Source organism: Odocoileus virginianus, chromosome 20, assembly GCF_023699985.2.
Source record: "Odocoileus virginianus isolate 20LAN1187 ecotype Illinois chromosome 20, Ovbor_1.2, whole genome shotgun sequence".
NCBI classification, from domain to species: domain Eukaryota; kingdom Metazoa; phylum Chordata; class Mammalia; order Artiodactyla; family Cervidae; genus Odocoileus; species Odocoileus virginianus.
The window spans coordinates 10,767,683-10,795,220 of NC_069693.1; the positions used below are offsets into that span (position 1 = coordinate 10,767,683).

Below are 27,538 nucleotides of genomic sequence, written 5' to 3' on the forward strand. Positions count from 1 at the left end.
CCCGGCAGCCAATCAAACGGGGGAAAGGTGACATCACTTATTCTCCTCCCCTCCCCCTCCAAACTTCCCTACTCCCAGCTACCGGCAGCAACAACCACGTGGGGGAGGGGTAAGAGAGTAGAACCCGGTGAGGTCATTGCACCGCCCCAACTGCTGCTGATTGGCTACGGGGCTCGAGGGTGGCGGTTGGTTGCTCCTCGCACCTCCCCCTTGTGCCGCTACCGCCGCCACTGAGAGGAGCCAGCAGCGACGCCAGAGCCGGGAATCTGGGTGAGTCGGGGCCCTGGGTCTAACATGCTCCTGGCGTCCAGTGAGACTCACGAGGAACTGCCCTTTCGACTTTTTCTCCTCGCACGGGTTCTTCAGAGCTCCAGTCACTCTGTCACATGGGAGTTGTAGTCTGCCATGTATTGTCGACTATGGGCCAGAGACGTAAGAAGACTACCATTCCCAGCAGGAATTGCGACAAGCCGGTCAACAAATGCTTAGGCCACGCCTTCTAAGCCTGCTCATTGGAGAGCCTGTCCCTTAGCCCCGCCTTCTTGTAGTTCACTGGCTACTGTCCTTCATAGAGGCTGGGTTCCGGCATAGAGTGCAAGACGGCTGGGTACTGTATTCGTCATTCTAAACTAAGACGGACTACGATTGGTCAACGTTGATGTCCATCACTTGTTGTAGGGCAGGACCCTAGGCTGATCGGGCGATCGTAGGCTCAGGTTGGTGTCGGTCCCAGAGGGAGGCCGATCTTGGACCTTGGCCCCTCCCCCTCGCGCTGCCGGGTGGGCACGATTGGCTGTGGCAAGCGTCGCTCGTCATTGAGAGGCGGAGCCGACCAGGCTCTGAGTATCTATTGGCCTAGGACGGCGCCGGTCAGCGGGGTTGTGGCCGCTGATTGGCTGACTGCTCCAGCTGTTGCAGGTCCATTCACCATTTTGTGTGTTGGAGTAAAAAAAAAAGGGAGAATCGAGAGGGAGAGCCGGAGGGGGGGCGGGGAGGGACCGGACCGGACCGAGCCGGGGCCACGGCCCCCCGCCCCGAAACCCCGCTGAGCCCGAGGTGAGGGGCGGGGCCAGGGCTGACACAGGCAGGGGGTTTTTGGGGTGCTGGGGGCCGAGAGGGGACAGGTGGCAGGGACGGGGAAGGGGTACAGGGGAAAAGGGGTGAGTGGGATGGTGGGAAGGTGGGACAGAGTAGAGGAAGTGGTGGGGAGAAGGAGTGACAGAAAAAGGGTGACAAGGAGCTGGTGGTGGGCAGAGAATTGGTAACAGGAATGGAGGGGTGACAGGACTAGATCAGGGTGACAGGGAGAGAGAGGGGACAGAGTTGGAGGGGGTGACAAGGAGAGGTGATGGGGAGAGAAGGTGACAGGTCCAGAGATGGCTGACATGAGAGTGACTGGGAGGAGGGGGTGACAGAGAGAGATGAGGGTGACAAGGAGGGAGTGACAGAGGAGGGGGCCTAGGGCCTGCGAAGAGAGAGGTGAAGATAGAGATGGTGACAGGATGGGAAAGAGAGTGGCAGAGACGCTGGTGTCAGGAGGCCTGATGGGAGCAGAGGACATGAGACCCTGAGAAGCCTCAGCCAGCCTGGGCTTCAGGAGTTACTGCTTAGATTCTGAGGGAGGTGAGGGCCCAAGAGGGCCTTGGGTGGGAGTTATCCTGAGAGGGTGGACAGGAAGAGAGTAGGCCCCAGGGGAAAGAAAGCGGCTTGGTTTCTGGTGTGAAGAACCTGGACCAGGCAGTAGGGTCCAGGGGTGCCAGGCAGTGTGGTTGTAGGCCCTGGGTGGGGTATGCAAAGGTTTGTATTGGGCCCGGTCTCAGTGCCCAGGATGGTGGTCTAGCAGGTCAGTGGGAGAAGGTGGTGGTGGCTGTCCAACTCCTGGGTACTTGGGTGCCTGCCCCAGTGTGAGAAGCCCTGGGCCCTCCAGCCTCTGCCTGAGAGGACCCCAGGATTGGCTCAGAGAAGGGGCAGCCTGGGACTGCAGGCTCCTAAGCAGCAGCAGGCCCCAAGTGGGAGAGCATGAGGTCGGGGTCCCGTGGGAGCCTGAAGGCTGAGTCAGGGGTGCCTCGGATCTTCTTTGGCTTATGGTCCTGGGTCCCCCAACCCTCCCGGGGGCCCCCTTTTTGGCCTCTCAGTTTCTTTTAGTCACTTTAGAGTAAAGTTTTTTCCCTTCTCTTTTCTCAGGGCAGCCTGAAAGGGGGCGGGCAGTAATGACTGTTCAGGAAGTGGGTGAGGTTGGCCTGCTGGGCTTGTCCTGCTGTCTTTGACCTTCTCCCACTTACCCCCACCTGGAGTCCGAGGGCATATTTGGGGACCAGGGGGGCCTAGTTGGCTCAGCCACCCTGCCAGAGCCAGCCCAGGCAGGGTGGGGATGCAAGCAGGCCAGAAGGGGGGTGGCTGGGCTTTCGGGTATCATGCTGGGTGCTGTTGGGGGAGGAGCAGGCTCCCATCCAGAGGGACCGTGAAACCCTGGGGTGTAGCCCTGTGTCCCACTGTGTGGTGTGTGTGTGTGTGTGTGTGTGTGTGTGTGTGTGTGCACGCTTAACGTACAGCTCTGTGGTAGCATTGGGTATGAGCTCTTGCCCCAGACGTGCCCCTGCCTGTTCTCCGCCAGGATCTGGGGAGATGGTTGTACCTGGCAGGCTTAATGTGCAGAACAGAGTGGGCAGCTGTCCCTTGGGACTCGCAGCTACCCACTCCTTCCCACAATGCCCGGCCATGCCAGGCTGCCCAGGGCTGGGGTGGGGGTGGTAGAGAGAGGCTCACATCGCAGCCCAGTCACCTCCCTTTCTGTAACTGTGTGCTTGTACATTTGTGTGTGTGAGTGTGTGTGTTCTCTGAGCAGTGACAGTGCAAGGAAGCGTGCCCTCTGGATCATGTGACAGGTAGCACACTGAAATTATTAGGAGCACAGACTCGGGGGCCAAATTACCTGGGTCCAGATCTCAGCTCTGCCATTTCCCAGCCGGATGGATGTGGACAAGTGGCTTGATCTCTCTGTGCCCCAATTTCCTCCCGTGTAAATGCGGCTGATGGTAGCATCCGCCTCTTAGGGCTGTAGTGAGGATGCAATGGGTTAATAAAGGCAAGTTTAGCCCAGGGCTCGGCAAGTGCTCCATAGGTGTGAACTGTTACTTTTAGTCGTGGTTCCCTTGGGGCAGTCAGAGTGTGTGCCTGCACCTACTGTCCTTTGCAGAGAAAGCAGAGTATGTGAGGGTTCCCAAGGAACCAGCTCAGGGCATGTGGGTGCCAGTCTGTGTCTGGGTGCCGGCCAGGGGCCCATAGGAGTTGAACATAGCCAGGCAGGAGACCTTGAGGATCATGGAGTTGAGGCAGTAGCCCCAGCAAGTGGGAAGTCTTGGGGGACACTGGGTCTGGGGGTGGGTTCCTGAGGTTGCTCCCAATGATCCCTGTCTGTCCTCTCACCCAGCAGGTGGACAAAAGATGAAGCCCATGAAAAAGGCATGCACCAGCCTTCCGGGTTCTGGCAGCGGTGGCAAGTCCCCACCAGCCACCAGGGCCAAGGCCCTGAGGCGGCGAGGGGCTGGGGAGGGGGACAAGCCAGAGGAGGAAGACGATGAGGCGCAGCAGCAACAGCCGGGGCCCGAAGAGGCTGAGGAAGGCGAGGAGGAGGAAGCCGAGCGGGGCCCGGGGGCCGAGGGGCTGCCCCCGGAGCTGCACGCCGACGACCCTGCCCCAGGCCCCGCCGAAGAACCCAAGGTGGAGGGGGAGGCGGGCCGCTGGGAGCCCTCACTCAGCCGAAAGACGGCCACGTTCAAGTCACGCGCCCCCAAGAAGAAGTATGTGGAGGAGCACGGCACCGGCAGTGGCAGCAGTGGGGCGGTGGGTGCCCCTGAAGAGCGGGCTCGGACCCCCGAGGAAGCCGGCGCTCTGGGGGTGCCTCCACGGCCACCCACCTCCACGCGCTCCTCCTCCACCGACACAGCCAGTGAGCACTCAGCCGACCTGGAGGATGAGCCGGCCGAAGCCTGTGGCCTGGGCCCCTGGCCCCCTGGCAGCACCAGCGGGGGCTACGACTTGCGGCAGCTGCGGTCCCAGCGAGTCTTGGCTCGGCGCGGGGACGGCCTCTTCCTGCCGGCTGTGGTGCGCCAGGTGCGCCGAAGCCAGGACCTGGGTGTGCAGTTCCACGGGGACCGGGCCCTGACTTTCTATGAGGGGGTGCCTGGCGGGGGTGTAGATGTGGTTCTGGATGCCACGCCCCCGCCGGGGGCGCTGGTGGTGGGCACAGCGGTCTGTACCTGCGTGGAGCCCGGTGTGGCGGCCTACCGGGAGGGTGTGGTGGTGGAGGTGGCCACCAAGCCCGCCGCCTACAAGGTCCGTTTCGGCCCTGGCCCCAGCTCCCAGCTGGGCCCAGCCGCCCTGCCGCAGCCGCCTCAGCCACCACACCGGGAGCCCGAGGAGGCGGTGTGGGTGGCCCGCTCCAGCCTCCGCCTGCTGCGGCCCCCCTGGGAGCCCGAAGCCCTGCCAAGGAAGCCCCCAGCGGGCCCTGAGGAGGAGCAGGCCGAGCCCGGGGCCACGCTTCCCCCCTGCCCTGCTGCCCTGGACCCCAAGCAGCCTGAGGACGCCGAGGTCTCCAAGATCAGCTTCGGTGGCAACCTTGGGGCTTGTGAGGAGGGTGAGGAGAAGCACCCGCCCGCGCTGGGCACCCCGGCTCTGCTCCCACTGCCGCCCCAGCTCCTGTCACCACCGCCCAAGTCCCCAGCCTTCGCAGGCCCAGGCCGCCCGGGTGAGCAGCCCTCCCCGTGCCAGGAAGGGAGCCAGGGTGGCAGCCGGAGCAGCAGCGTGGCCTCGCTGGAGAAGGGGGCTGCGCCGGCCGCCCGGGCCCGCACGCCCCTGACAGCAGCCCAGCAGAAGTATAAGAAGGGTGACGTGGTCTGCACGCCCAACGGAATCCGAAAGAAGTTCAACGGCAAGCAGTGGCGACGGCTGTGCTCGAGAGACGGCTGTATGAAGGAGTCCCAGCGGCGGGGCTACTGCTCCCGTCACCTGTCCATGCGAACCAAGGAGATGGAGGGCCTGGCGGACAGCGGTCCGGGTGGGGCCGGGCGGCCGGCGGGCGTGGCGGCCCGTGAGGGCAGCACCGAGTTCGACTGGGGGGATGAGACGTCGCGTGACAGCGAGGCCAGCAGCGTGGCGGCCCGCGGAGACTCCCGTCCACGCCTGGTGGCCCCCGCCGACCTGTCTCGCTTTGAGTTTGACGAGTGTGAAGCGGCGGTGATGCTGGTGTCCCTGGGCAGCTCTCGCTCGGGCACACCCTCCTTCTCCCCCGTGTCTACACAGTCACCCTTCTCGCCAGCCCCGTCGCCCTCGCCCTCACCGCTCTTTGGCTTCCGCCCTGCCAACTTCAGCCCCATCAACGCCTCGCCTGTCATCCAGCGCACCGCTGTCCGCAGCCGCCACCTGAGTGCCAGCACGCCTAAGGCGGGTGTGCTGACGCCACCAGACCTGGGCCCCCACCCGCCGCCACCTGCCCCCCGAGAGCGCCATTCCTCTGGCATCCTCCCCACCTTCCAGACCAACCTGACCTTTACTGTGCCCATCAGTCCTGGGCGACGGAAGACAGAGCTGCTGCCCCACCCGGGGGCGTTGGGGGCCCCCGGCGCAGCTGGCGGAGGAGCCGCCCCGGACTTCCCCAAGAGCGACAGCTTAGACTCTGGTGTGGACTCGGTGTCCCACACACCTACACCCTCCACGCCAGCCGGCTTCCGAGCTGTGTCGCCCGCCGTGCCCTTCTCCCGCTCCCGCCAGCCCTCACCGTTGCTGCTGTTGCCCCCACCTGCCGGCCTGACCTCGGACCCTGGGCCCTCCGTGCGCCGGGTGCCTGCCGTGCAGCGGGACTCGCCCGTCATCGTCCGCAACCCGGACGTGCCGTTGCCCTCCAAGTTCCCCGGGGAGGTGGGCACTGGCAGTGAGGCCCGGGCCGGGGGACCCGGGCGGGGCTGCCGAGAGACCCCGGTGCCCCCGGGGGTGGCCAGCGGGAAGCCTGGCCTGCCCCCACCTCTGCCAGCCCCCGTACCCATCACTGTGCCTCCAGCTGCGCCGACTGCCGTGGCCCAGCCGATGCCCACCTTTGGCCTGGCCTCCTCACCCTTTCAGCCGGTGGCCTTCCACCCCTCACCCGCTGCCCTATTGCCTGTCCTGGTGCCCAGCAGCTATACCAGCCATCCTGCCCCCAAAAAGGAAGTCATCATGGGCCGGCCTGGGACAGGTAAGGGGTTCTGCTGGAGGGGCTGGGTGAGGGCTCATTTTGTACCGGGCGACTGGCAAAGTGGCTCACGAGAGAGGTGAGCTCCCCTCCCCGGGGGGCATTCAAGGGGGAAGGCTGGCCTCCCCTCTGCACAGAAGTTCCCATGGGAATTCCTGTGTCAGGCTGAGCATGTGGACTTTGAAGGCTCAGTGTTGTGTTTCCAGAGGCCTCTTGGTTGGGGTCCACCAGTCAGCAGACCTTTCCTGAGAGTGCAGGCTCAAAGCCAGCCCCACCCCACCCCCCCCAGAGCTGATGGGGTAACAGAGATGGTAATCATGATGACAACTCCCATGGCCTGAGGACTGACAGGGGCATCACTGTGATAAGCACTGTGAGTGAGTTATCTCTCCTAACCTCACACCCACCCCTTAACGTAGAACTCACAGCATACTGAACCTTGCTGTGAGTAGGCTTCTATAGAGGAAACTGGGAGTTTCTCGATGATCCAGTAGTTGGGAATCACACTTCCACTGCAGGGGCCCCCGGTCTGATCTACGATCAGGGAGCTAAGATCCTGTAAGCTGCTGCATGGTGCAGCCAAAAAAAAAAAGAGGAAACTGAGGTCGGGTTAGTTACTTGCCCAGGGTCACGTGGCTAGTAAATCCCGGAGCCAGCCTTCAAACCCAGGCTGGCTGGCTCGTGACCACTTGGCCACAGTCCTGGGTTACAGATGGGAAGACTGAGGCTCCAGTGGGTCCTTCTGCCAGGTGGTGGCAGGCCCAGGCCTGGAGACCTCATCTTCACTGCTGTACCTGGTAAATAGCACAGGTGTGGTCAGTGCCCTGGCGGGGAGCCGGGGGCGTGCCGGGCATGCCTCCAGAGGTGAACCTAGTCTGGCTGCCCTCAGGACAGGGCGTGTAAGCCAGGGGTTGGAGAAGTTGGAACCTGCAACCCTGGGACAGAAGAACCTCCTGGGAGGCTCATGGGAAGCCTCTAAGGTCAGAAGGAGCACAGCTGAGGACAGCTGGTGTGACTAGAGGGCTGAGGCCAGGGGTGGGGGCGAGGCATTTCTGAGATGGGGCTGCAGAGCCATCTGGCTTGGGCCTTGTCAGAGCAACTTTCATGGAGGGTGACAAACCCGTCACTCACCCCTTCCCGAGCATCTTTTTCTTAATTACCTATTCATTCACTGTTGACTGACAGCCCCCCTCTGTGCCTGGCCCTGTGCTGGTTGATGCTAAGAACATAGCCCCATCCTCACAGGGCTCATGGTTCCTAGAGTAGACAGACCCGTCCCCAGATAGCGGCTGTCCAGCGTGGTTAGGGCTGGGGTGGTCAGGGAGGACTTCTTGGAGAAGGGGCCGTGAATGTATGCTCAGTCACTTAGTTATGTCTGACTCTTTGCGACCCCGTGGACTGTAGCCCGCCATGCTCCTCTCTGTCCATGGGATTCTCCCGGCAAGAATACTGGAGTGGGTAGCCATTCTCTTCTCCAGGGGATCTTCCCAACCCAGGGATCAAACCCCCAGATTTCCTGCATTGCAGGTGGATTCTTAACCATCTGAGCCATCAGGGAAGCCCTCTAAAGTGAGGCCTGAAGGGTGTGCAGAAGGGAGCCTGGCAAGGCCGGCAGGAGGGCCCAGGCAGAGGGAAGAGTTTGTGTAAAGGCCTTGAGGCAAGAGCCAAAGTTTAAAGGAAGTTGAATCTGCAAAGTCAAGGGCTCTAGACGGTGGGTAAGTGTTGGGATGTGTGGCTGCACAGGTGAGCAGCACATCAAAGTCAGATCATAGAAGGTCCTTCTAAGACTTGGGAACTTTATCCTGAGGGCATTAGGGAACTAGTTGTACTATGGGTTGTACTATGTACTAGTAGTTGTACTACTAGTTGTACTATGCTACAACTAGCGTTGTACCATATAGGGTGAGTTCCAGCCCCTGAGACCAGGGAAGAAGGAGGTGGACGTGTGGATCTTGGTAGGAGCCGCTGGTGTCTTGGGCTGGAACAAAGACTAGTGTAGGAAGGAGTCCAGGCCTTGCCCTCACTCAACTCCAGCCCAGACCCAGGGCAGAGGACAGAGGGACTGCACTTGCTTGTTATGCTCATATACTGAGGTGTTTTTGCTCCGCCCCTAACATTTGTTACATTTGTTATTTTGTAGCTGATATGAGCAAAATTCTACAAAGTGGGCACAGCAGGGATTCCTATCCTTAGGCGGGTGAAGACACTGAAGCAGAAGGACTCTATAACCATCCCCCTTCAGCCTCCCACCCCCCACATGCCTGCAGCCCCCTGACACTGCCCTCATGTATAGCACCGCTGGGTCAGGACCCTCACTGCTGCTGCGTGGGGAGGGTGACCTGAGGCATACCAGAGTGGTCTGGCAGGGTTCCTGCCACCTTTTTCCAGATGAGGAAAAGTGAGGCCCTGACAGAAACATGAGTCCTGATGGAGGTCACCCAGCCAGGGAGGGGCCGGACTGTGTCTTGAATCAGATCTCTCGATCTAGATCACAGGACCCTTCCTACCAGAAGTAAGAGTAATAATAATTTATTGAGTACCACCCATGCATGTGCCTGGCACACTGCTCAGTAAGTGCTCAGGGCACCTTTACTCACTGAATCATGATCACACCCCAGGAGCTCAGCAGGACCATTAGTTCCACTGGACAGAGGTGGAAACTCCAGTCCTAGAGGCAGAGTGACTTGCCTGTGGTCACCCAGCTAGGAACAGGGAGAGCGAGGACTTGAACCCAGACTGTTTGGCACCAGAGCCCAGGCTCTTGAGCACTCTCAGTAATGATAACAATAACAGTAATAGTAGCCCGCTTTATTGAGCATATACCACGTGCCCAGCCTCAGGGATGGGGCTGTCTCATTGAAACTTCCTGACGCTATGAAACAGGGATTACCAGTGACCAGCCCTGTTGTCGGTCGCGGGAGGGGGACTGAGGTTCAGGGAGGGGAGGCCCCTTGCTGGAAGCCACCAGGTCGTCAGAACTTGTCCAGCGCCTGTTCCGGCGGTTCTGAGCCGCACCTCCGTGACTACACCCATGCTGAGGTATCCAGGCTGCCCTCAGGTTCCCAGCCAGTGGGCCCTTTTGTTCCTCTCTGAGAGGCCTCCTAAAGCCTTGGGAAGTAGGCACCTTGGGACCTTCTCTGTCTTGAGGCCCAGACAGGGCAGACCGTGCCCAGGGGCACAGTGAAGCTCTCACCCTGGCCCCTTTGGACTGCCCATGCCAGGGCCTGACCCTCCATCAGGGCAGCAGGTGTGAGGGGGTGGCCCAGGGCAGCCTGCCTGCTTCTGCCCCCCGCCAGGCATTTGCTTCCGCTGGGGGACTTGCTAGAGCAGGCGGGCCGGCATTCTCCGCATTCTGTGCATGGCCGGGCCAGCCAGCTGCCATCGCCACCTCCCTCTGACTCTTCCCGCCTGCTCCCCCGGAGAGGAAGCCGCCCCAGGGCCTACAGCCCTGGCCTAGGAGGCCAGATGTCTCAGCCTCGTGCTTGGCATGGCCTGTCTTCCAACTCCCAGCTTCTGCCTGGGTTCCCTGTATTGACAGGCAGTGCCCCTTCTCCTGGGCCTGTCTGCCCATCTGCCTGTTTGAGCCACTGTGTATCTGTCTCTCCCTTGGGTGCCTATGTCTGTCTCTGTCCAGGTTTCTATTTCTGCGCCTGAGTCTCCCTCTCTGGACTTCTTCTGTCTGGCTTTCCCTGAGTCTGGCTCTCAATGGCTTTCCTGGTTTGTACCTCCTTAGATACCAGTCCTTGTTGGAGCTTTCATTCCACCCTCTTTCTCTTTTGCCCCCTCCTCCCCACCCCCCGCCCCGATCTGGGATTCTGTCTCTGGTCCAGCCTTGGCCTACCCTCTGGTCCTCCTCCTTCCATTCTTTAGACAGACTTGCTTCCCCTGTCCTAGCCCTCATTCCCACTCTGTGCACATCAAGAACTCTGTTCCTCTAAGTCGCTGGAGAGTTGCTAAGCACCAGGTCTCTTGCTCCCTCTTAGGGGAGTGTTGGGGTAATGTCTAGGCCTGAAGGCCCCTTCTTGGTCCTTGACAAATTAAATGTCCGCTACTGTCCTGAAAGCTGCTGAGAATTGTCGGGAGCTATCCTACAGACCCATCAACACCCAAGCACCTGTTCCCAAGACAGGAAGGCGGGGGCTTTGGGGGCCAAGCTAGGAGATCCGGCTGTGGGGGAGCAGCAGGAAAGCAGTTCCTCTGCCCACCCACCTGCTCGAGGGCATGACCCAGATCACCCCTACCATCCCCACCCCCATCACCTTTCAGAAGACACTTTGGTGTCAGCTCCATTTAACTGAGTCCCACGAGTAGTCCATCCCAACAGGCAGGATCTCAGAGACCAAGCAGTATCCGCCCACTGTGCTTGGGTGCGTTGGGAAAATGAGGCCCCAAGAGGAGCCAGGGGGGCGGTAGTGGGGGGGGGGAAATCCTCCTGACTCGCAGATCCAGACTCTGCCCAACCAGAATTTCTATTTTGTATCAATAACCCCCGTCTCTCCCACCAGAAGTCCCTCCTCACCCCTCTCCCTGGCCCAGGCTGAGCAGCCCTGGGGTAAATTGGGTGGGAAAGGCATATGTGGACGCAGGCACAGGCAAGGATGAGCAGAGGGAGCCAGAGCCAGGGGAGGGCAGAGGAGAGAGGCAACTCTGGCTGAATGAATGAGGTGATGAGGGAGGTTCAGGTAGGCTTCTCACTGGATGTGACACTGGAGCTGAAGCAGGAAGAATAAGTGGATTTCAGGGTAGTAGAAGAGAAGGGCCATCCAGGCATAGGCAGCCACAGGAGCAAAGGCCAGGAGGGGTGAAAGTGCATGGCCTTGGAGTGGCTAGTTGAGGCTGCGACATGGGGCCTAGGCTTGGCAGAAGGGTGCCAAGAAAGACAGCTACAGCAGGGCCACGCTTGAGTGTCAGTCCCGTGAAGAGCCTAGAAACGGTTCAGAGCCGAGGAAAAGGGTTGGATCAGGCTGTCAAAGACCCCTGGATAGGAAGGAGACCTAGCCTGGGAAGAAGAGGGTGAATTACAGGAGAGAGGAGCGAATAGGCTCTTTTGAGGTAGCAGGAGTGAGTCTTGGAGATTTCTTGGAAGAACCCAGAGCGCCAGGCACTGCAAGGGGTCAGGCTGCCTCCTGGTGGCGGCGGGTGGCTGGGGGGCGGTGTGTGTGTGTGTGTGTGGGCGGGGGGGGGGGGGGGGGGGAGGTTGCCGGCCTGCGCATGCGCAACGCCGCGGTGGTGTGTGTGGCCCGCAGCCCCCGGCGCCCGGGCATTAATGGCTCCATTAGTGGCAGGGAGGGAGGCGCATTAGCGGCGACGACGGCGTCTGGCTCTCATTACCACCGGCGGCAGCGGCTGCACCGCAGGCGGCTGGACCCTAGCCTGCCGCGCCGCTGCCTCCGCCCGCACCCGGTTCCCTGTTCCCGCTCCGCTTGGGGGCCTGGGCCAGGGAACCCCTTCTCCCCACTTCGGTGGAAAAGCTAATCCTGAAGCCAGGCAGACCGGGACTCAAATCTTGATCATGCCACCTCTTGACTGCAAGATCCTACCCACTTCTGAGCCTGTTTCATGCGAAGCAGCCAGGGAAAGAGGGTGCAACGGGGGCTTTGTGGATCCAGACCTGCACCCAGTGAGGGCCGCGCCCATTCCCGCGCCCTAGGGGGTAGGCCCGGGGCGGCTGGCCTCGGGTCTTCCCATTGGCCGCTGTCACTCCCGCCGACGCCAATTGGTCGAGACCTGCTCCCCCCGCCCCTGCGCCATTAACCCTTGCGCGGCCGCGTTCTCGGGCTGGGTGGGGGACCTGCCCCCCCCCCAGCAGACAGTTCGGGTGCCAGCTGGCCCGCGCCCCGCCGCGGCCCGCGTGGGTGTCAGGCCGGCCGGGCTCCCGCCCGCCCTCCCAGCACAAAGCGGCTTTGTGGGGCCCGCCAAGGGCTGGCTGGGGGGCCAGGCGGCGAGTGGAAAATCTCGTGAGCGCGGGGTTGGGGAGGAGAGCGCAGGGCGGCGCCCCCTCCTCCGCCCAGGCAGTGGCGCCTCCCTCAGCCCGCGCGGACCAGCCCTTTCAGCCCCGGCGCATGTACACTCCCCCTCGACTCCCTTTTCTACCCCCAAATCCACATCCCTCCCTCCATCCTATCCCGCCCATCTCCCAATCCCTGGGGAGCCTCCCCCACACCTCTCGCTTGCCTCTCTTTCCCTTCTGGTCCCCCTGCCTACCCCAGCCCCACTCACACTGACTCACCCCGGCGCTATTTTTAGGCCCCCATCCCTCCGAGAAGCACCAGCCCAATCCTGGGCTCGTTCCCCAGGCAACCCTGGCCGTCGCCGACTCCGCCCGGGATGGGTGGGTGGGTGTGTATGTGGAGAGCGGGTGAGGGGAGCTGGGGACACCGGGGTGGTGAGCCGAGGCGGGGACCCGGGCCTGGAGAGCAGGGTGGGGAGCCGCAGGCGGCAGGGCGCGGTGCCTCTCGGGCTCAGTAAACGGGGGCCCGCGAGTTAAGGGCATGTCTGCCTGTCCCTCAGTCTGTCAGCATCCCTGGCTGTGCGCCCCAAGGCTCTGGGCAGGCCTCAGCCTGTGCCACCCTGGGTGGCAGTTGCTGTCTCTGTCTGGGCTCCCTGTCCCCAGGCTGGGGTGGGGTGGGGCCCTGGGGGTTGTTTGGGGCCGAACCTTTTGTGGAGTTGGTTATGGGGTAGTGCAGGGGTGAGCTGCACTGTGGTTCTGCCTAGTACCTGCTCTGAGTGAAGGGTGGTGGAGCACTCCCTCTCAGATGGGGCTGAGGCCCTGGTTTGGGGAACCTCCTCAGCATTTACCAACCAGGGAGGCCCCAATTAGAGTTGGGGATGGCTGAAGACATGGAACTGCTCCCTCTTCTCTACTCCTAATCACCCCCACCCAGGGTTCTTCCATTCCAAACAATGGAAACTAAGTATAGGGCTGGCCCAGTGCCCAGGGCAGGGGGGCCCTTCCCGCCCGGATTCCGGCCCCTCCCTGCTAGGCTGGGCCCCCACTTGGCTGTCCCCTACCCTGTAAGGGGCCTCTTCCCATCCCTCCTCTGTGGGCACTGCCTTCTACCAGATGTGCAACCCTCCCAGATGTCTGGGGCCCTCTTTCCCTCCTGTGCCAGGCTTAGCTCCTTTTCTCACGCAGCAGAAGTGGGGGTACTGGGGGCAGGGTTCCTCTGAGCTCAGTCCCTGAGCTGCATTGCAGTGGGGAAGGGGTTAACTTGCCAGGAGGTGACTCACCGGTGGGGAGAGGAGGGGGCAGCCATGGGGAGATAGAGCAGGCCACATTGATTTCAGTCTTGATTTCTGCTTCACATTGCAGTCCCTGGGGCAGTGAGGTAATGGAGGGTCTGAGTCTGGGGCTGCATAGGGAGGAGGGGGTGGTCACCTAATAGTCCCTCAGTTGATCTCTCCAGGCTCACAGCCAAGGGTCTGGCCCTGCAGTCGCTGGAGGTCAGAGGGCTACAGACCTTCCCTTTCCCTCTGGGCTCAGGTTACCTGGTTTTTGCCCCTTCTCCATGCCTTCATCTCTGGAGGTGCAGAAGGCTGGGAAAAGTGTTTGTGCCTGTCACTGACCCCACCTGTGTAGGAGCTCAGTCTTGGTCCATCTGAGTCTGTGCAGTCTTGACCTGCTCAGCTGTGACCCCAGGCCTCTGCCTTCATAGGATGTGACCTCAGGGCCCCTCTTGCGTGATCCAGGGCCACTGCCTCACTGCCTGGTGGGCCCCAGACCTTGTCTGTGACTCTTTGTGTGCCCTCTGACTTTTCTATAGTTCATCAGTCTCTCCGAATCTTTGAACATATTCCCACACCTTTGGGTTGGGAGTCTCTGCCTATGTCCACCCTGAGGTTGAATTTTCATTAGCGGAAAGAGCACTTGAGTTGGAGTGCTGGGCTGTTATGTCCCAGCTGCATGATTTTGCACCGTTTATTCAGTTTCTCTGAGCCTCACTTTCTCATCTGAACAATGGGCATAATAAAGTGTACTTTCCTAGTGGTTGTGAGGATTCAATGCACAGGGTCATACATACAAGCTCCCCAAAAGAAGCAGCCCCAGTGTTAGTTTCCCTTCTTCTTTCTTCTGAAAAAAGTGACTCCCAATAGAGTGGTGGCCTCCTGCCTTACACTGTGAGGTGGAGGGTCCCAGGTGGCTGCTAAGTGTCAGGTAGGGTTGCTCAATGATGGTGAACAGCCATGGCACTTTGTATACCTGATGAGCCAGGGTACTGAAGTAGTGTTCACTGGGGTAAGTTTATATAGTGTGTGGGGTCAGTATAATGGCACTTGTGAGAGTTACCTGTGTTGGGGTTGGGAGTGCCAGGAAGGCCATGAATGTTGGTTGTGTTAGAGGGACATAGGGTGTGTGCAGTGGACAAACAGTGGCTGTGATGAGGTGTAGGAGGTGATTCTGCCTGTTTAATATATCGTGTGTTTGTGTATGATGATGCACAGGGATGTGAGGAGGATATGCTTTGATGAAGCATGTATGACAGGGCATGTATGAAATGGGTGATGTGAAGAGGATGGGTGAGAACGAGTGTGTGTGACTGTGGGCGGGGCGTGATGGACGGTTAGTGTGGGAGGTAGTACATTTATGTGAGGAAGTGTTCTAGGTGTGTGACTTCGTGTGAGAGTGTAAGAGGGAGGGTCCATGTGACCCTGGGTGTGGATAAGGTAATGGGTGTGGTAGGAAAGTCTGTCTAGGAGTGTGTGTCTGTGTGTGTGAGTTTGTGGCTGCTGTTGTGAGAGTTGGTGAGGGCTTCAGGGGTGGCTGGCCCAATCCTACACGCAGTTCGTCTGCTCTGTGGGGCCGTGCGCGCCCCAGGTGGGCGTGAGGGAGGTGGGCCGAGCCGCGCGTGAGCGTGTTCCTCGCGCGGACTGGACACACACAAGTACCACCCACAGCCCCGGGCCTCTGCAGCACGGCGCCCCGAACCGCCCCCCTGGCTCGGTGCCTTTACTGCAGTGCGCCCTCCCTGCCGCCCTCCTCCCGCGGTCCCGCCCCGGGCCGGCTTGGGTCCAACCGGAGCCCGCCCCGCCCTGCCCCTATTTGCATATGACTGACGTTCCCCCGGGGCGGCCAATGGGGGCGGGCGCGGCGGGGCCTGACCCGCGCGCGGCGGCGGCAGCCAATGGATTCGCGCGCGGTGGGCCGGGCTTGCGCGGAAGGCCGCGGGGGAAGCGGGGAAGGGGCGGGGGGAGGTGCGGCGGGGGGAGGGGAGCGCGTAGTAGTGGCGGGGCGGGGAGGCGGCGGTGGTTCGGCGCGGGGCTCGCTCGGAGCGCACGGACGCACGCACGCTCGTCCGTCTGCCCGCCCGGGGCCGGAGGCCGACCCCGCGCTGAGCCGCGGGTCCCAGACCCGGAAAGGCGGGGCGCGGTGCCGGCAGCCGGGGCGCGCGGGGCCAGAGCCGTTACCCGCCGGAGCTGCGAGGGAGGGAGGGAGCGAGCCAGCGAACGGGGAAGGGAGGGGGCCGCCCCCGCGCACGCGCGCCGCGCCCCGCCCCACCTGCCCCGCCCGCCCGCCCGGCTCCGCGCGGGAGGAGGGAGAAGGAGGGGGCGGCGCCGATGGCCCCCGTGCCGCGCGCCCCGTGACGGCCCCCGCGCGCGCCGGGGGGCGGGGCGGGGCCGGCGCGCTCTGACCTCCCCCCGCCCCCCGGGCGGCGGGAGGCAGGCGGCGTTGTGCGCAGGCGCGCCCGGCAGAGACCCCCGCGTGGGGCGGCCGGAGGGGGCGGCGTGCGGCGGGGGGGGGGGCATGTGGCAACGGCCTCCAGCTCCCCCCGGGCCCGAGCGGCGGCGGCCGAGGAGCCGGCGGCGGGCGGAACGGCGGCGGCCGCTGAGGAGGCGCGAGCCCCGGCCGGGCCCCCCCGCGCCGGACCATGTACTCAGCCCACAGGCCCCTGGTGCCCGCGTCCGGCGCGGCCTCCCGTGGCCTCGGCATGTTCGGTCAGTAGCGCCTGGGCCCTGGGACTGCAGGGGTCAAGATGTCGGGGTGCTGAGTGCAGAGTAATGGTGATGGGGTTACAGTAAGAGAACGGTGGCGGCAGAGTAGAGGGGAAAGTTACAGAGCTCGGCTGGGCCAAGTGGTTAGTGACGGCAGGTGGGAGTGTAACAGAGTGGTAAGAGTGCAGAGTGGGGCGTAGCTGGGGACAGCTGTGGGGTTTAGGTGCGGGGTGGAACAGGTATGTTGTCATAGGAGGTGAAGGGTGCAGAGTGCCTGGTTTCGGAGCATGGGTTAGAATCGTAGCAGCGTGAGACCTGGTCCCAGGTGTGAAACAGTGGGGAGGCTCTGGGGGCTGTGATTGAGAAGTGGGTCTAAGGACAATTCTTGGGACTGTGAGTGAGGCACTGTCTGCTCAAGAGTAGTGTCTTTGTGGTGTGCTCTTCAGGGAGAGAGAGGGCGAGACCCAGGAACCTGGAGGGTAGTGTGCTGGGGAGGAGTTCAGGAGGGACGGGACCAAAGGACGGTCCTCCCATTGTCTGCTGGGCCCCTTCTTTCTCACCCAGCAGATCAGGAGGCAAGATCTTTCTGAAGAGAGGGACCTGTCCGGTCTCTAAAGGCTCTTGTGGGTTTGAGGGCCGAGCAGGCTTGTGGGGCTCCAGTGCCCCAGTGGTAGGGATGGGATTTTCATAGTATCTAGAGTCTTCTCCAGTGTTGGCTTCTTTGTCCCTCTCCTGTTGCCTTCATGTCTACTTCTTGTTTTGGTAGCATCTCATAGAAGCAGGTCTTGAGGCCAGTGCCTCCCATAGGGGCTCCACAAGGCCAGCCTTCCGAAGGCATTGCTGGGGGCGGGGTCAGATGAGGTCAAATTGATCTAGATCAGGGGGAGCCTGGAGTGAGGGGGACTGGGGCTAGGGCGTTTTCCTCCTGTCTTCATGGTCTTCCCCTAGCAGGGGCCTTTTCTGTGGGTTCCACTTCCCCCAGGGAGCTGGCAGTGAGGAGACCCACTCCCAGCCTGGGCCAGCCCCAGGAGTCCAGCCAGGGGTGGGCCGCAGCCTCAGGCTGGCTCTCTTACCACCCAGCTCCTGGAACAGAAGGTTGGCCCCTGGTGCGGGAGGTACCTTCCTGTGCATATTCTCAAGGAAACACCTGGCGCTGTTGCCTTGCCTGGGCAGGGTCTCGTAACAATTCTCTTGTCTGCTCTATTGTCCCTGCCTTTTCTTCTGAGGAGCTTACCACACCCTCCCATCTTTCTGGGCAAGAGGGCTGGCCACTATACTGGAGGGAAGCGCAGGAGTTTCAAGTGAGGGAGATGGAGAGGCCCCTTCACAATTAGTAGACTTCTCTCTGAGGAGAAAAGAGAAGGGTGCCAGAGCCACCAGTGCCCAGCCTGGGGAGGGCAGGTCTGGGTCCCTGTGGTCTGTGGTAGGGGGAGGGAGGCAAGGAGAAAGGCCTAAGATCCCATGCCCTGTGGGTAGTGGGGAGAGGAGGGAAGGAGAAGAGTGGGAGAGGAGGTTGGGCCATCTGCCTCAAGAAAAGAGAAAGGGAATGTGAGGCCAAGGTGAGGGGCTCTGTCGGATGAGGCGTGGTGATGGGAATGGGGCATGCCTGGGGGAGGGTCTCCAGCCCTGCCAAGGTCTTCAGAGAGTGAGATGGCAAGCAGTCATGGCCTGGTTTGCGACAGGAGCCAGTCGTTCCTCTGGCCTGGTCCCTGGTGGCAAGGCTGGTGGAGGTGGAGGTGGGGGAGGGCGTGGGGTGTGAGGACTCCTGTTTTTGTTCTTATAAATCTAAAAATCTGTCAGCGAGGAGTTCTTCCTGAGTGATGTCGCACGCCGAGCCCAGGGCGCTCTGGGATGGGGGAAGAGGGTGTAAAGAAGAGGGGGCGGCGCCTTGTCCAGGGTGGAAGAGAGCATGTGTTGGGGTGGGGGGTCCCGGCCCGGCTCTCCTGCCGCCTGCTCAGCTGACTCCCTCCCACAGTGTGGACAAATGTGGAGCCTCGCTCTGTGGCCGTGTTCCCCTGGCACTCCTTAGTCCCCTTCCTGGCCCCCAGCCAGCCTGACCCCTCTGTCCAGCCAAGTGAGGCCCAGCAACCTGCCAGCCACCCCGTGGCCTCCAACCAGAGCAAAGGTGAGGGGCGGGGGGCCGTGGGGAGGCCCGGGGATGGGGTCGGGATGGCCCCGGAGCCCTCTGACCTGCCTGCTGCTCTGCCCCCAGAACCTGCTGAGTCGGCGGCCGTTGCTCACGAGCAGCCACCGGGCGGGACAGGGAATGCTGACCCGGGGCGGCCCCCTGGAGCCACATGCCCTGAGAGCCCAGGGCCCGGACCCCCCCACACTTTGGGGGTGGTGGAACCTGGGAAAGGCCCCCCTCCCACCACGGAGGAGGAGGCCCCTGGACCGCCAGGAGAGCCGCGGCTGGACAGCGAGACAGAGAGTGACCACGACGATGCGTGCGTACCCTGAGGCCTGGGACCAGGAAGGAGGGAGCGTGGCCGGAGACTCAGCTCTCCCTGTCCCCGCTGCTCTGTCTCCATCACATCTCATTCCCCACAGCTTCCTCTCCATCATGTCTCCTGAGATCCAGTTGCCCCTGCCACCCGGGAAACGCCGGACCCAGTCCCTCAGCGCCCTGCCCAAGGAACGAGACTCGTCTTCAGAGAAGGATGGACGCAGCCCCAACAAGGTGCCTCATCTCCACCCGTTGTCCCCGGCTCACCCCGAGGCCACCCAGCCCATCCCCCGGGTTCTAACAATCCCACGCGGGCCGCTGTCTTCTACAGCGGGAGAAGGACCATATCCGGCGGCCTATGAATGCCTTCATGATCTTCAGCAAGCGGCACCGGGCCCTGGTCCACCAGCGCCACCCCAACCAGGACAACCGGACTGTCAGTAAGATCCTGGGCGAGTGGTGGTATGCCCTGGGGCCCAAGGAGAAGCAGAAGTACCACGACCTGGCCTTCCAGGTAACGCCGCTACCTCTCGGCTTCTCAGCTTCCTCCGGTCGGGCGGATGAGTGAAGGGTCTCCCTGCCCTTTTCTGCTAGGTGAAAGAGGCTCACTTTAAGGCCCACCCAGATTGGAAGTGGTGCAACAAGGACCGGAAGAAGTCCAGCTCAGAGGCCAAGCCCACGAGCCTGGGGCTGGCAGGAGGGCACAAGGAGCCGAGGGAGCGGAGCATGTCGGAGACAGGCACTGCCGCTGCCCCCGGAGGTCAGTGAGCCCCTCTGCCCACTTCCCTCCGGTGGGCCACCAGTCTCCCCTTCGCTTGCTCAGCCCGCTTTCCCAGAAGCTCCTCTCGGCTTCATTTCTTTTGAGCCCCTCACCGCAAAGGCCCTGACACTGAGCTGTGGTGAAGGAGTCAGAGAGGTCTAGGAAGGTCACATATCCGAGCAGGCGTCTCATCACCAAGTGCCATCTACTGAGCATTTACTACGTGACAGGCACTTCTTAGAGCATAATGTCTAGCATTCAAAACCAAAGCCCATTTTCTAGATGAGGAAATTGAGGCTCAGAGAAGCAGAATCAGTTCCTTGAAGTCACAAATACTAGGAAGTGGCCGAGTCTGAATTTAAACTGCAGCTTGTTGGCTCTCGAGGCCGCAGTCGGAAGGCCCTTATCGGCTACTGCTGCTGACTGAGGGTGTCTGTAGAGTGCACCACCCTGAGGCGCTTTTCTGGAGATCCCATGGGTTCTGGCCCACAGCCCTGCGAGGGATGTTCTTTTTGCTCTGAGACGAGGGAACAGAGGCTCAGACAGTCCAGTGGCTGTTGGTTAAGCTGTGCCGCACGTACCTGTCTCCAGGCTTTTTTCCCCTCAGAAAGGCCGCCTCCCAGGGAGCAGTGGGCTCACTCCTCGAAACCCCAGAGGACAGGAAGTTGTGGGAAATGCTGGGCTGGTTGGTGGTGTCTGTCTTCTGCCTGGTGGCCCAAGAAATCCAACCTGCTTCCACCCAGTATCTAGAAGTGTCTGTGGACATTTTGGCCAGCCTAGGTGCTGGTAGCAGGCTTCCTGACTGTAACCCTGTCTCTTTCCCGCCCTGCAGTGTCTTCGGAGCTCCTGTCTGTCACAGCCCAGACACTCTTGAGCTCGGATACCAAGGCTCCAGGGAGCGGCTCCTGTGGGGCAGAGCGTCTGCACGCCGTCGGGGGACCTGGCTCAGCCCGGCCCCGCGCCTTCTCCCACAGCGGGGTCCATAGCCTGGACGGTGGAGAGGTAGACAGCCAGGCATTGCAGGAACTGACTCAGGTCTGGAGGGCAGGCCGCAGGGGTAGGGGCGACGGGCAGGGAGGGAGATGACTGCCCTGGCTGAATTCTCCCTGCACTTGCCCTGCAGATGGTGTCTGGCCCCACATCCTACGCTGGTCCAAAGCCCTCCACCCAGTATGGGGCTCCAGGCCCCTTTGCGGCGCCCGGGGAGGGAGGCACCCTGGCAGCCAGTGGACGGCCCCCACTGCTCCCCACCCGGGCTTCCCGCTCCCAGCGTGCAGCCAGTGAGGACATGACCAGTGATGAGGAACGCATGGTCATCTGTGAGGAGGAGGGGGACGATGATGTCATTGGTAAGCTGTCTCAGGACCCAGAGTCCTAGCTGGGGAGCAGCAGGCTCAGGTTGGGAAAGTTAGGTGGAGATTTGGCCCAGGTCCTTCAGCCCCTTTTTCTTCTCTTCCCCGTTTGTTTTGTGATCCTGGGCCTGTTCAGTTCAGGCCCTGCTGAGGTAGTCCAGCCCTGCCCTCGAGAAGCCCCAGGTCAGGGACTTCCCTGGTGGTCCAGTGGCTAAGACTCCGTGCTCCCAATGCAAGGGGTCCAGGTTTGATCCCTGGTCAGGGAACTAGATCCCAGGTGTCGTGACTAAGACCCAGTGCAGCCAAATGAATAAATGTTAAAAAAACAAAAGAAGCTGCAGGCCAGACAGGAATCCTAAGGGAACCAGCATGGCCGGGCCACTGGGGCGTAGGGTCAGGTGCCGTTCCCCGTTGCTCTCAGGGTCTGGCGGCAGGCAGGTGGGCACACCTGGGCTGAGGAACAGCATTCCTGGACAACACTTAGCCAGCCCGGGGCAGAGCTGAGGCCAGAGCCAGGCTCCAGACCCTCCGTTCTGGGCAGCCCTGCGCCCAGCCCTTTGCCAACAGTGTTGCATCTGCTCCCTCAGCTGATGACGGCTTTGGCACCACTGACATCGACCTCAAGTGCAAGGAGCGGGTGACTGACAGCGAGAGTGGAGACAGCTCTGGGGAGGACCCGGAGGGCAGCAAGGTCAGTGCTTGGGACTTGCTATTGTCTGGCCCATGTGTCCTGGGAGGGGGACTGTTCCTTTGCCTTGTGTCAAGAGAGGCAGAGATGAAGGCCCAGAGAGGGCGAGCTATTTGTCCCATGGGCATCTCAGCCTGGATGAGTGGAGGCCTTCGACTGGCCTGGCTGCCAGGCAGGATGCAGAATCAGGGATGGGCAGGGTGTGGGTGGCAGGCTCCCCTGACATGCTTGTGTCTCCCTTTTCTTTCTACTCAGGGCTTCGGCCGGAAGGTGTTCTCACCTGTGATCCGTTCCTCCTTTACTCACTGCCGTCCATCGCTGGACCCTGAGCCTCCAGGGCCCCCAGATCCACCTGCAGGCTTCAGCAAAGGCTATGGGCCCACCTCCTCCGCGTCCTCGCCTGCTGCCTCCTCCTCCTCAGCCGCCACCTCCTTCCCATTGGGCTCAGGGACCTACAAGGCCCAGGAGTCAGGTCAGGGCAGCACCACAGGCCCCCTCCGTCCCCCACCCCCTGGAACTGGGGGCCCAGCAACACCTTCTAAGACCACCCGGTTTCTCCCCACGGATCCTGCCACCTTCCGTCGCAAGAGACCTGAAAGCGTGGGCGGCCTGGAGCCACCGGGCCCCTCAGTCATCGCGGCGCCTCCCAGCGGGGGAGGAGGCGTCCTGCAGACACTGGTCCTGCCCTCAAACAAGGAGGAGCGGGAGGGCAGCGGCGCACGCGTGCCCTCAGCCCCGGCGCCCTCGCTGGCCTACGGGGCCCCGGCAACCCCCCTGTCCCGCCCGGCCGCCACCATGGTCACCAACGTGGTGCGGCCCGTCAGCAGCACTCCTGTGCCCATTGCCTCCAAGCCTTTCCCTGCTCCCAGCCGGGCTGAAGCGTCTCCTGGTGACACAGCTGGCGCCAGGACTGAGGCGGTCACTGGGTCCCGGGCACCGGGGGGCTCCCCGCTGGGTGTCAGCTTAGTGTATTCGGACAAGAAGTCAGGAGCGGCCACCTCCACAGCCCCACACCTGGTGGCTGGGCCCCTCCTGGGCACTGTGGGGAAGGCGCCAGCCACCGTCACCAACTTGCTGGTGGGCACCCCAGGCTACGGGGCCCCAGCGCCGCCCGCTGTCCAGTTTATTGCCCAGGGGGGCCCTGGCAGTGGGGCAGCTGCGGGCTCGGGCGCCGGTGCTGGGAGTGGCCCCAATGGGCCAATGCCCCTGGGCATCCTGCAGCCGGGTCCCCTGGGCAAGGCTGGGGGCATCACCCAGGTGCAGTACATTCTGCCCACGCTGCCCCAGCAACTGCAAGTGGCACCGGCCCCTGGGACCAAGGCAGCGGCACCCGGCGGCCCTGCCCCCACCACCAGCATCCGTTTCACCCTCCCGCCGGGCACCTCCACCAACGGCAAAGTCCTGGCTGCCACCGCACCCACTCCTGGCATCCCCATCCTGCAGTCCGTGCCCTCCGCCCCGCCCCCCAAAGGTGAGGCCCGGGCGGGCAGCGCGAGGAGCGGGCCCGGCTGCCTCCACTCCCGTGTGACCGCCTGCCCTCCCGTCTCTCACCTCGCAGCCCAGTCCGTGTCTCCTGTGCAGGCCCCGCCCCCAGGTGGCTCAGCCCAGCTGTTGCCCGGGAAGGTACTCGTGCCCTTGGCCACACCCAGCATGTCTGTGCGGGGAGGAGGGGCCGGCCAGCCGCTGCCGCTGGTGAGCCCGCCCTTCTCAGTACCTGTGCAGAATGGCGCTCAGCCACCCAGCAAGGTGAGCGCACCTCGGTGCGGCCCCACCTGCCCCTTGCTTCTCCCTTCTGGGCCTCGGTCTCCGCGTCCCGTGGTTTCTGTGCCTGCCTGTCGTTCAGTCTCTTCCTTTCCTTCCCTTTGGTGTCTGGGCTTCTGTCTCACTGCCTGGCTTGATGTCTCTCAGCATCTTGATTCTGCCCTCATCGTTCGTCTCTTGTCCCTTCTCTGTGCTTCCAGTCTCTCGCTGTCTTCTTTCCTTTGCTTTCACACTCCCCGGCCCCAGCCCAATGTCTCCCTTCTGAGTCTCTGCTGAGATCCAGCCTCCAAGGTCTCAGGCCTCCCCTGCCTCGCTCTGGGGCCCCAGCTCAGCCCCACCTGTGCTTCCCTTGCCCGCAGATCATCCAGCTGACTCCGGTGCCTGTGAGCACACCCAGCGGCCTGGTGCCGCCCCTCAGCCCAGCCCCGCTCCCCGGCCCCGCCTCGCAGCCTCAGAAGGTCCTGCTGCCCTCCTCCACGCGGTATGGCAGTTGAACCCGCACCTGGGAGTCAGTGCAGGGGAGGGTTTTGGGGGAGCCAGCTCTCCTCACACCTTCCCCTTTCCTCTCCCTATGGCAGGATCACCTACGTGCAGTCAGCAGGTGGGCACGCGCTGCCCCTGGGCACCAGTCCTGCGTCCAGTCAGCCTGGAACAGTCACCTCGTATGGACCCACGAGCTCGGTCGCCCTCGGCTTCACCTCGCTGGGGCCCAGCGGCCCCGCCTTCGTGCAGCCCCTGCTTTCAGGTGAGGGGTGGGCTTGGCTGGCAGCTGGGACCACGGGTGGGGCTGAGGCAGCCCAGGCCCTCACTCAGTCCCCTGCCTCTGCCGTCTCTCTCTCCACAGGCCAAGCCCCACTGCTGGCTCCTGGCCAGGTGGGCGTGTCGCCCGTGCCCAGCCCCCAGCTGCCTCCCACCTGCGCAGCCGCCAGTGGTCCCGTCATCACAGCATTTTACCCAGGCAGCCCCGTACCCACCTCCTCAGCACCCCTGGCCCAGCCATCCCAGGCCCCCCCAGGCCTGGTCTACACTGTGGCCACCAGCACCACCCCACCTGCTGCCCCCATCCTGCCCAAGGGCCCACCGGCACCCACTGCTGCCACCCCGGCCCCCGCCAGCCCTTTCCCTGGCGCCACAGGTGGGTATCAGGCCAGGTGAGGGCGGGCTGAGTGGGTGGACCCAGGGCATGGGTTCCTGTCAAGCCTGGCTCAGCAAATATTCTCTCCACCCGCAGGCTCCATGACCTACAGTTTAGTGGCCCCCAAGGCCCAGCGGCCCACCCCTAAGGCTCCCCAGAAAGTGAAGGCGGCCATCGCCAGCATTCCCGTGGGCTCCTTCGAGGCTGGTGCCCCTGGGAGGCCAGGCCCTGCACCCCGGCAACCCTTGGAGCCTGGCCCAGCCCGTGAGCCCCCAGCGTCCGAGTCAGAGCTTGAGGGGCGGCCAGCAACACCAGCCCCTCCACTTCCCCCCGAGACCTGGACTCCCACAGCCCGGAGCAGTCCCCCGCTGCCCCCACCTGCTGAGGAGCAGACCAGCACCAAGGGCCCGGAGACCATGGTGAGTGCCCAGCAGGCCTGGGGGTGGCCAGCACTGCTTGGCTTTGCTCCTGTCCCCTGTCCCCCCCTTCTGTCCCACCTCTCTGCCCTCTTCCTGTCTATCTGTGCCCTTGTGGGCTCTCCTCGGGCTTGTCTGCACGGCTGGGTCCTGCCCACAGTTCTGTATCTCAGTGGTCAGTATCCATTTCTGTGATCCCTCTGTTTCTGGGTCTTGCCTTGGTGAGTCTGACCCCAGTGTTCTCCATCTCCTTCCCCACCCACCCCCCAGGCCAGCAAATTCCCCAGCTCATCTTCAGACTGGCGTGTCCCCGGGCTGAGCCTGGAGAGCCGAGGGGAGCCCCCCACCCCTCCCAGCCCGGCCCTGGCTCCAGCCCCAGCTCCTGGTAGCAGCAGCGGCAGCAGTGAGGGCAGCAGTGGGAGGGCGGCTGGGGACACCCCTGAGCGCAAGGAGGCGGCTAGTGCTGGCAAGAAGGTGAAGGTGCGGCCCCCGCCCCTGAAGAAGACTTTTGACTCTGTGGACAAGTGAGCATGGGCTGGGGGACCGGGCGGAGCGTGCGGGTTGCTGGGAGAGGGGGCAGCTGCAGGCAGGGGCAGAGGAAGTGACCCTGCCTGCTCTCCAGCAGGGTCCTGTCGGAGGTGGACTTCGAGGAGCGCTTTGCCGAGCTGCCCGAGTTCCGGCCTGAGGAGGTGCTGCCCTCGCCCACCTTGCAGTCTCTGGCCACCTCGCCCCGGGCCATCCTGGGCTCCTACCGCAAGAAGAGGAAGAATTCCACTGGTAGGCAAGCGCCAGGTGCCCGGGGAGGGTGGAGGACAGATGGGGGCCATGGCCACTGAGCCTGCTTCCATCTGAACAGATCTGGACTCGGCCCCCGAGGACCCCACCTCGCCCAAGCGCAAGATGAGGAGGCGCTCCAGCTGCAGCTCGGAGCCTAACACCCCCAAGAGTGCCAAGTGCGAGGGCGACATCTTCACCTTTGAACGCACAGGTGCCGGCGTGGTTTCAGGCAGAGCTGTGGGGGACCCAGGGCCTCCAAGAGGGGTGGGGTCTCAGGAACAGGGTTAAAGGTGGGAGAGTGGGCCAGGTGTCACTGAGAGGAAGGACAGCAGGCCAAGGGTGGGTTCTGGAGGTGTTGTGTTTTGTTGGCTGTGCTGGGTCTCCATTGCCATGCGGCCTTTGTCTGGTTGTGGCGGGCGGGGTCTGCTGTCTAGTTGAGGTGCTCGCGCTTCTCACTGTGGTGGCGGTGGCAGCGGCGACATCGCTTGCAGCAGAGGACAGACTCTAGGATGCAACGGCTTCAGTAGTTGTGGCTTGAGGGCTTAGTTGCTCCACATGGGGCATGTGGGATCTTCCCCGATCAGGGTTTGAACCCATGTCCCCTGCATTGGCAGCTGGATTCTTTACTGCTGAGCCACCAGGGAAGCCTGGCTCTGGAGTTTCACAGGCCCCTAAGTTGCCATATGACCTTGGGCAGGTTCCCTCTCTGAACCCCAGTGTGAAACAGGATTCAGCGAGGGCTGAGTGGACCCTCGCACGGTGGCGGGAGACTTGACCAGGCTCCCTGCGCTGCTCACAGGCACAGAAGCCGAGGACGTGCTCGGGGAGCTGGAGTATGAGAAGGTGCCCTACTCGTCGCTGCGGCGCACCCTGGACCAGCGCCGGGCCCTGGTCATGCAGCTCTTCCAGGACCACGGGTTCTTCCCGTCAGGTGAGCACAGCTGGCAGTCTCGGGGCGGGGGGCTTAGAGGGGGCTTACCTACTCATCTCACCCTGCCCTTCTTCCCCTCCCCGCCTGCCCCTGCTGCCTACAGCCCAGGCCACAGCAGCCTTCCAGGCCCGCTACGCGGACATCTTCCCCTCCAAGGTCTGTCTGCAGCTGAAGATCCGTGAGGTGCGCCAGAAGATCATGCAGGCAGCCACTCCCTCAGAACAGCCCCCAGGAGCCGAGGCCCCCCTCCCCGGACCGCCCCCCACTGGCACTGCTGCTGCCCCTGTCCCCACTCCCAGCCCTGCGGGGGGCCCTGACCCCACCTCACCTGGCTCGGACTCTGGCACAGCCCCGGCTGCCCCGCCACTGCCTCCACCCCCAGAGCCGGGGCCTGGACAGCCTGGCTGGGAGGGGCCCCCCCAACCCTCACCACCCCCCTCTGGTCCCTCCACAGCTGCCACAGGCAGGTGAGGGGCTCCTGAGAAGACCCCAGACCCACAGTACCCCCCTCAGGACATGGACAGTATGTTAGGTGGCAGGAATGGGGGGGCAGGATGGTTGCCTCCTCCCCAGTAAAGCCATTTCGTCCTTTCCAGTTGGGGGCGAAATGAGGCCTGCTCCCTTGTCTACCCCCTCCCCCCACAGCTCCCTCCCTGTGACGGGTGGGGGGCGACTGAGGGGAAGCGGGGCACAGTCTCCCTCCACCGAGCCCCTGTACATAACCTGGAGTGTGTTACCTTCAGACCTTTTCACTTGTACTTTATGCAAAATGGCTCGTGTGAGGGCTGCCAGCTGGAGGGTAGTATGGGCCTCGGGCCACAGGGAGGTGCCTGTGGAGTAGGGGGAGTTCATGTACCCCTTTTTTCCCCAGAGGGGCTGGACTCAGGTTAGCTTGGGGGTGGGGGCTCCTGCACTTTGCCACAGGCATGGGGAGGGTTCTCTCCCCACCCCCTCTGCCCTCCCAACTTGGGTTGTACTTTCTAAGAAGGTGATTCCCCCACCCTTGTCCCCATCCCCAGAACAAAACATGTTGATCATGTGCAATATTTCTTACTGTGCTGAGAAGACGCAATGATGAGATTAAAGCTGTTTAACACACCTGTGTGGCTGCCAGCT

General features: G+C 62.7%; 1 protein-coding gene across 6 annotated transcripts; it reads left to right on the forward strand.

The window, feature by feature from the left end:
* Nucleotides 1-171: 171 nt before the first annotated feature.
* On the forward strand, nucleotides 172-27,520 carry CIC (capicua transcriptional repressor). Of its 6 annotated transcripts, none has more exons than XM_020871148.2 (21): nucleotides 172-270; nucleotides 3,431-6,229; nucleotides 18,132-18,281; nucleotides 18,369-18,603; nucleotides 18,707-18,836; nucleotides 18,934-19,116; nucleotides 19,197-19,362; nucleotides 20,195-20,397; nucleotides 20,486-20,711; nucleotides 21,302-21,405; nucleotides 21,658-22,873; nucleotides 22,961-23,148; nucleotides 23,523-23,644; nucleotides 23,742-23,908; nucleotides 24,008-24,298; nucleotides 24,395-24,717; nucleotides 24,985-25,238; nucleotides 25,337-25,491; nucleotides 25,571-25,702; nucleotides 26,291-26,422; nucleotides 26,526-27,520. In XM_020871148.2, the coding sequence occupies exons 2-21, from the start codon at nucleotides 3,445-3,447 to the stop codon at nucleotides 26,891-26,893; spliced, it is 7,530 nt and encodes a 2,509-aa protein (XP_020726807.1). In that variant the 5' UTR covers nucleotides 172-270; nucleotides 3,431-3,444; the 3' UTR covers nucleotides 26,894-27,520. The 6 variants fall into 6 exon arrangements, with proteins under 6 accessions (XP_020726807.1, XP_070306908.1, XP_020726808.1 ...); XM_070450807.1 differs by lacking the exon at nucleotides 172-270 and adding an exon at nucleotides 831-1,056 and having other exon boundaries at nucleotides 25,340-25,491; XM_020871149.2 differs by lacking the exon at nucleotides 172-270 and adding an exon at nucleotides 832-1,056.
* The last annotated feature ends 18 nt before the right edge of the window (nucleotides 27,521-27,538 follow it).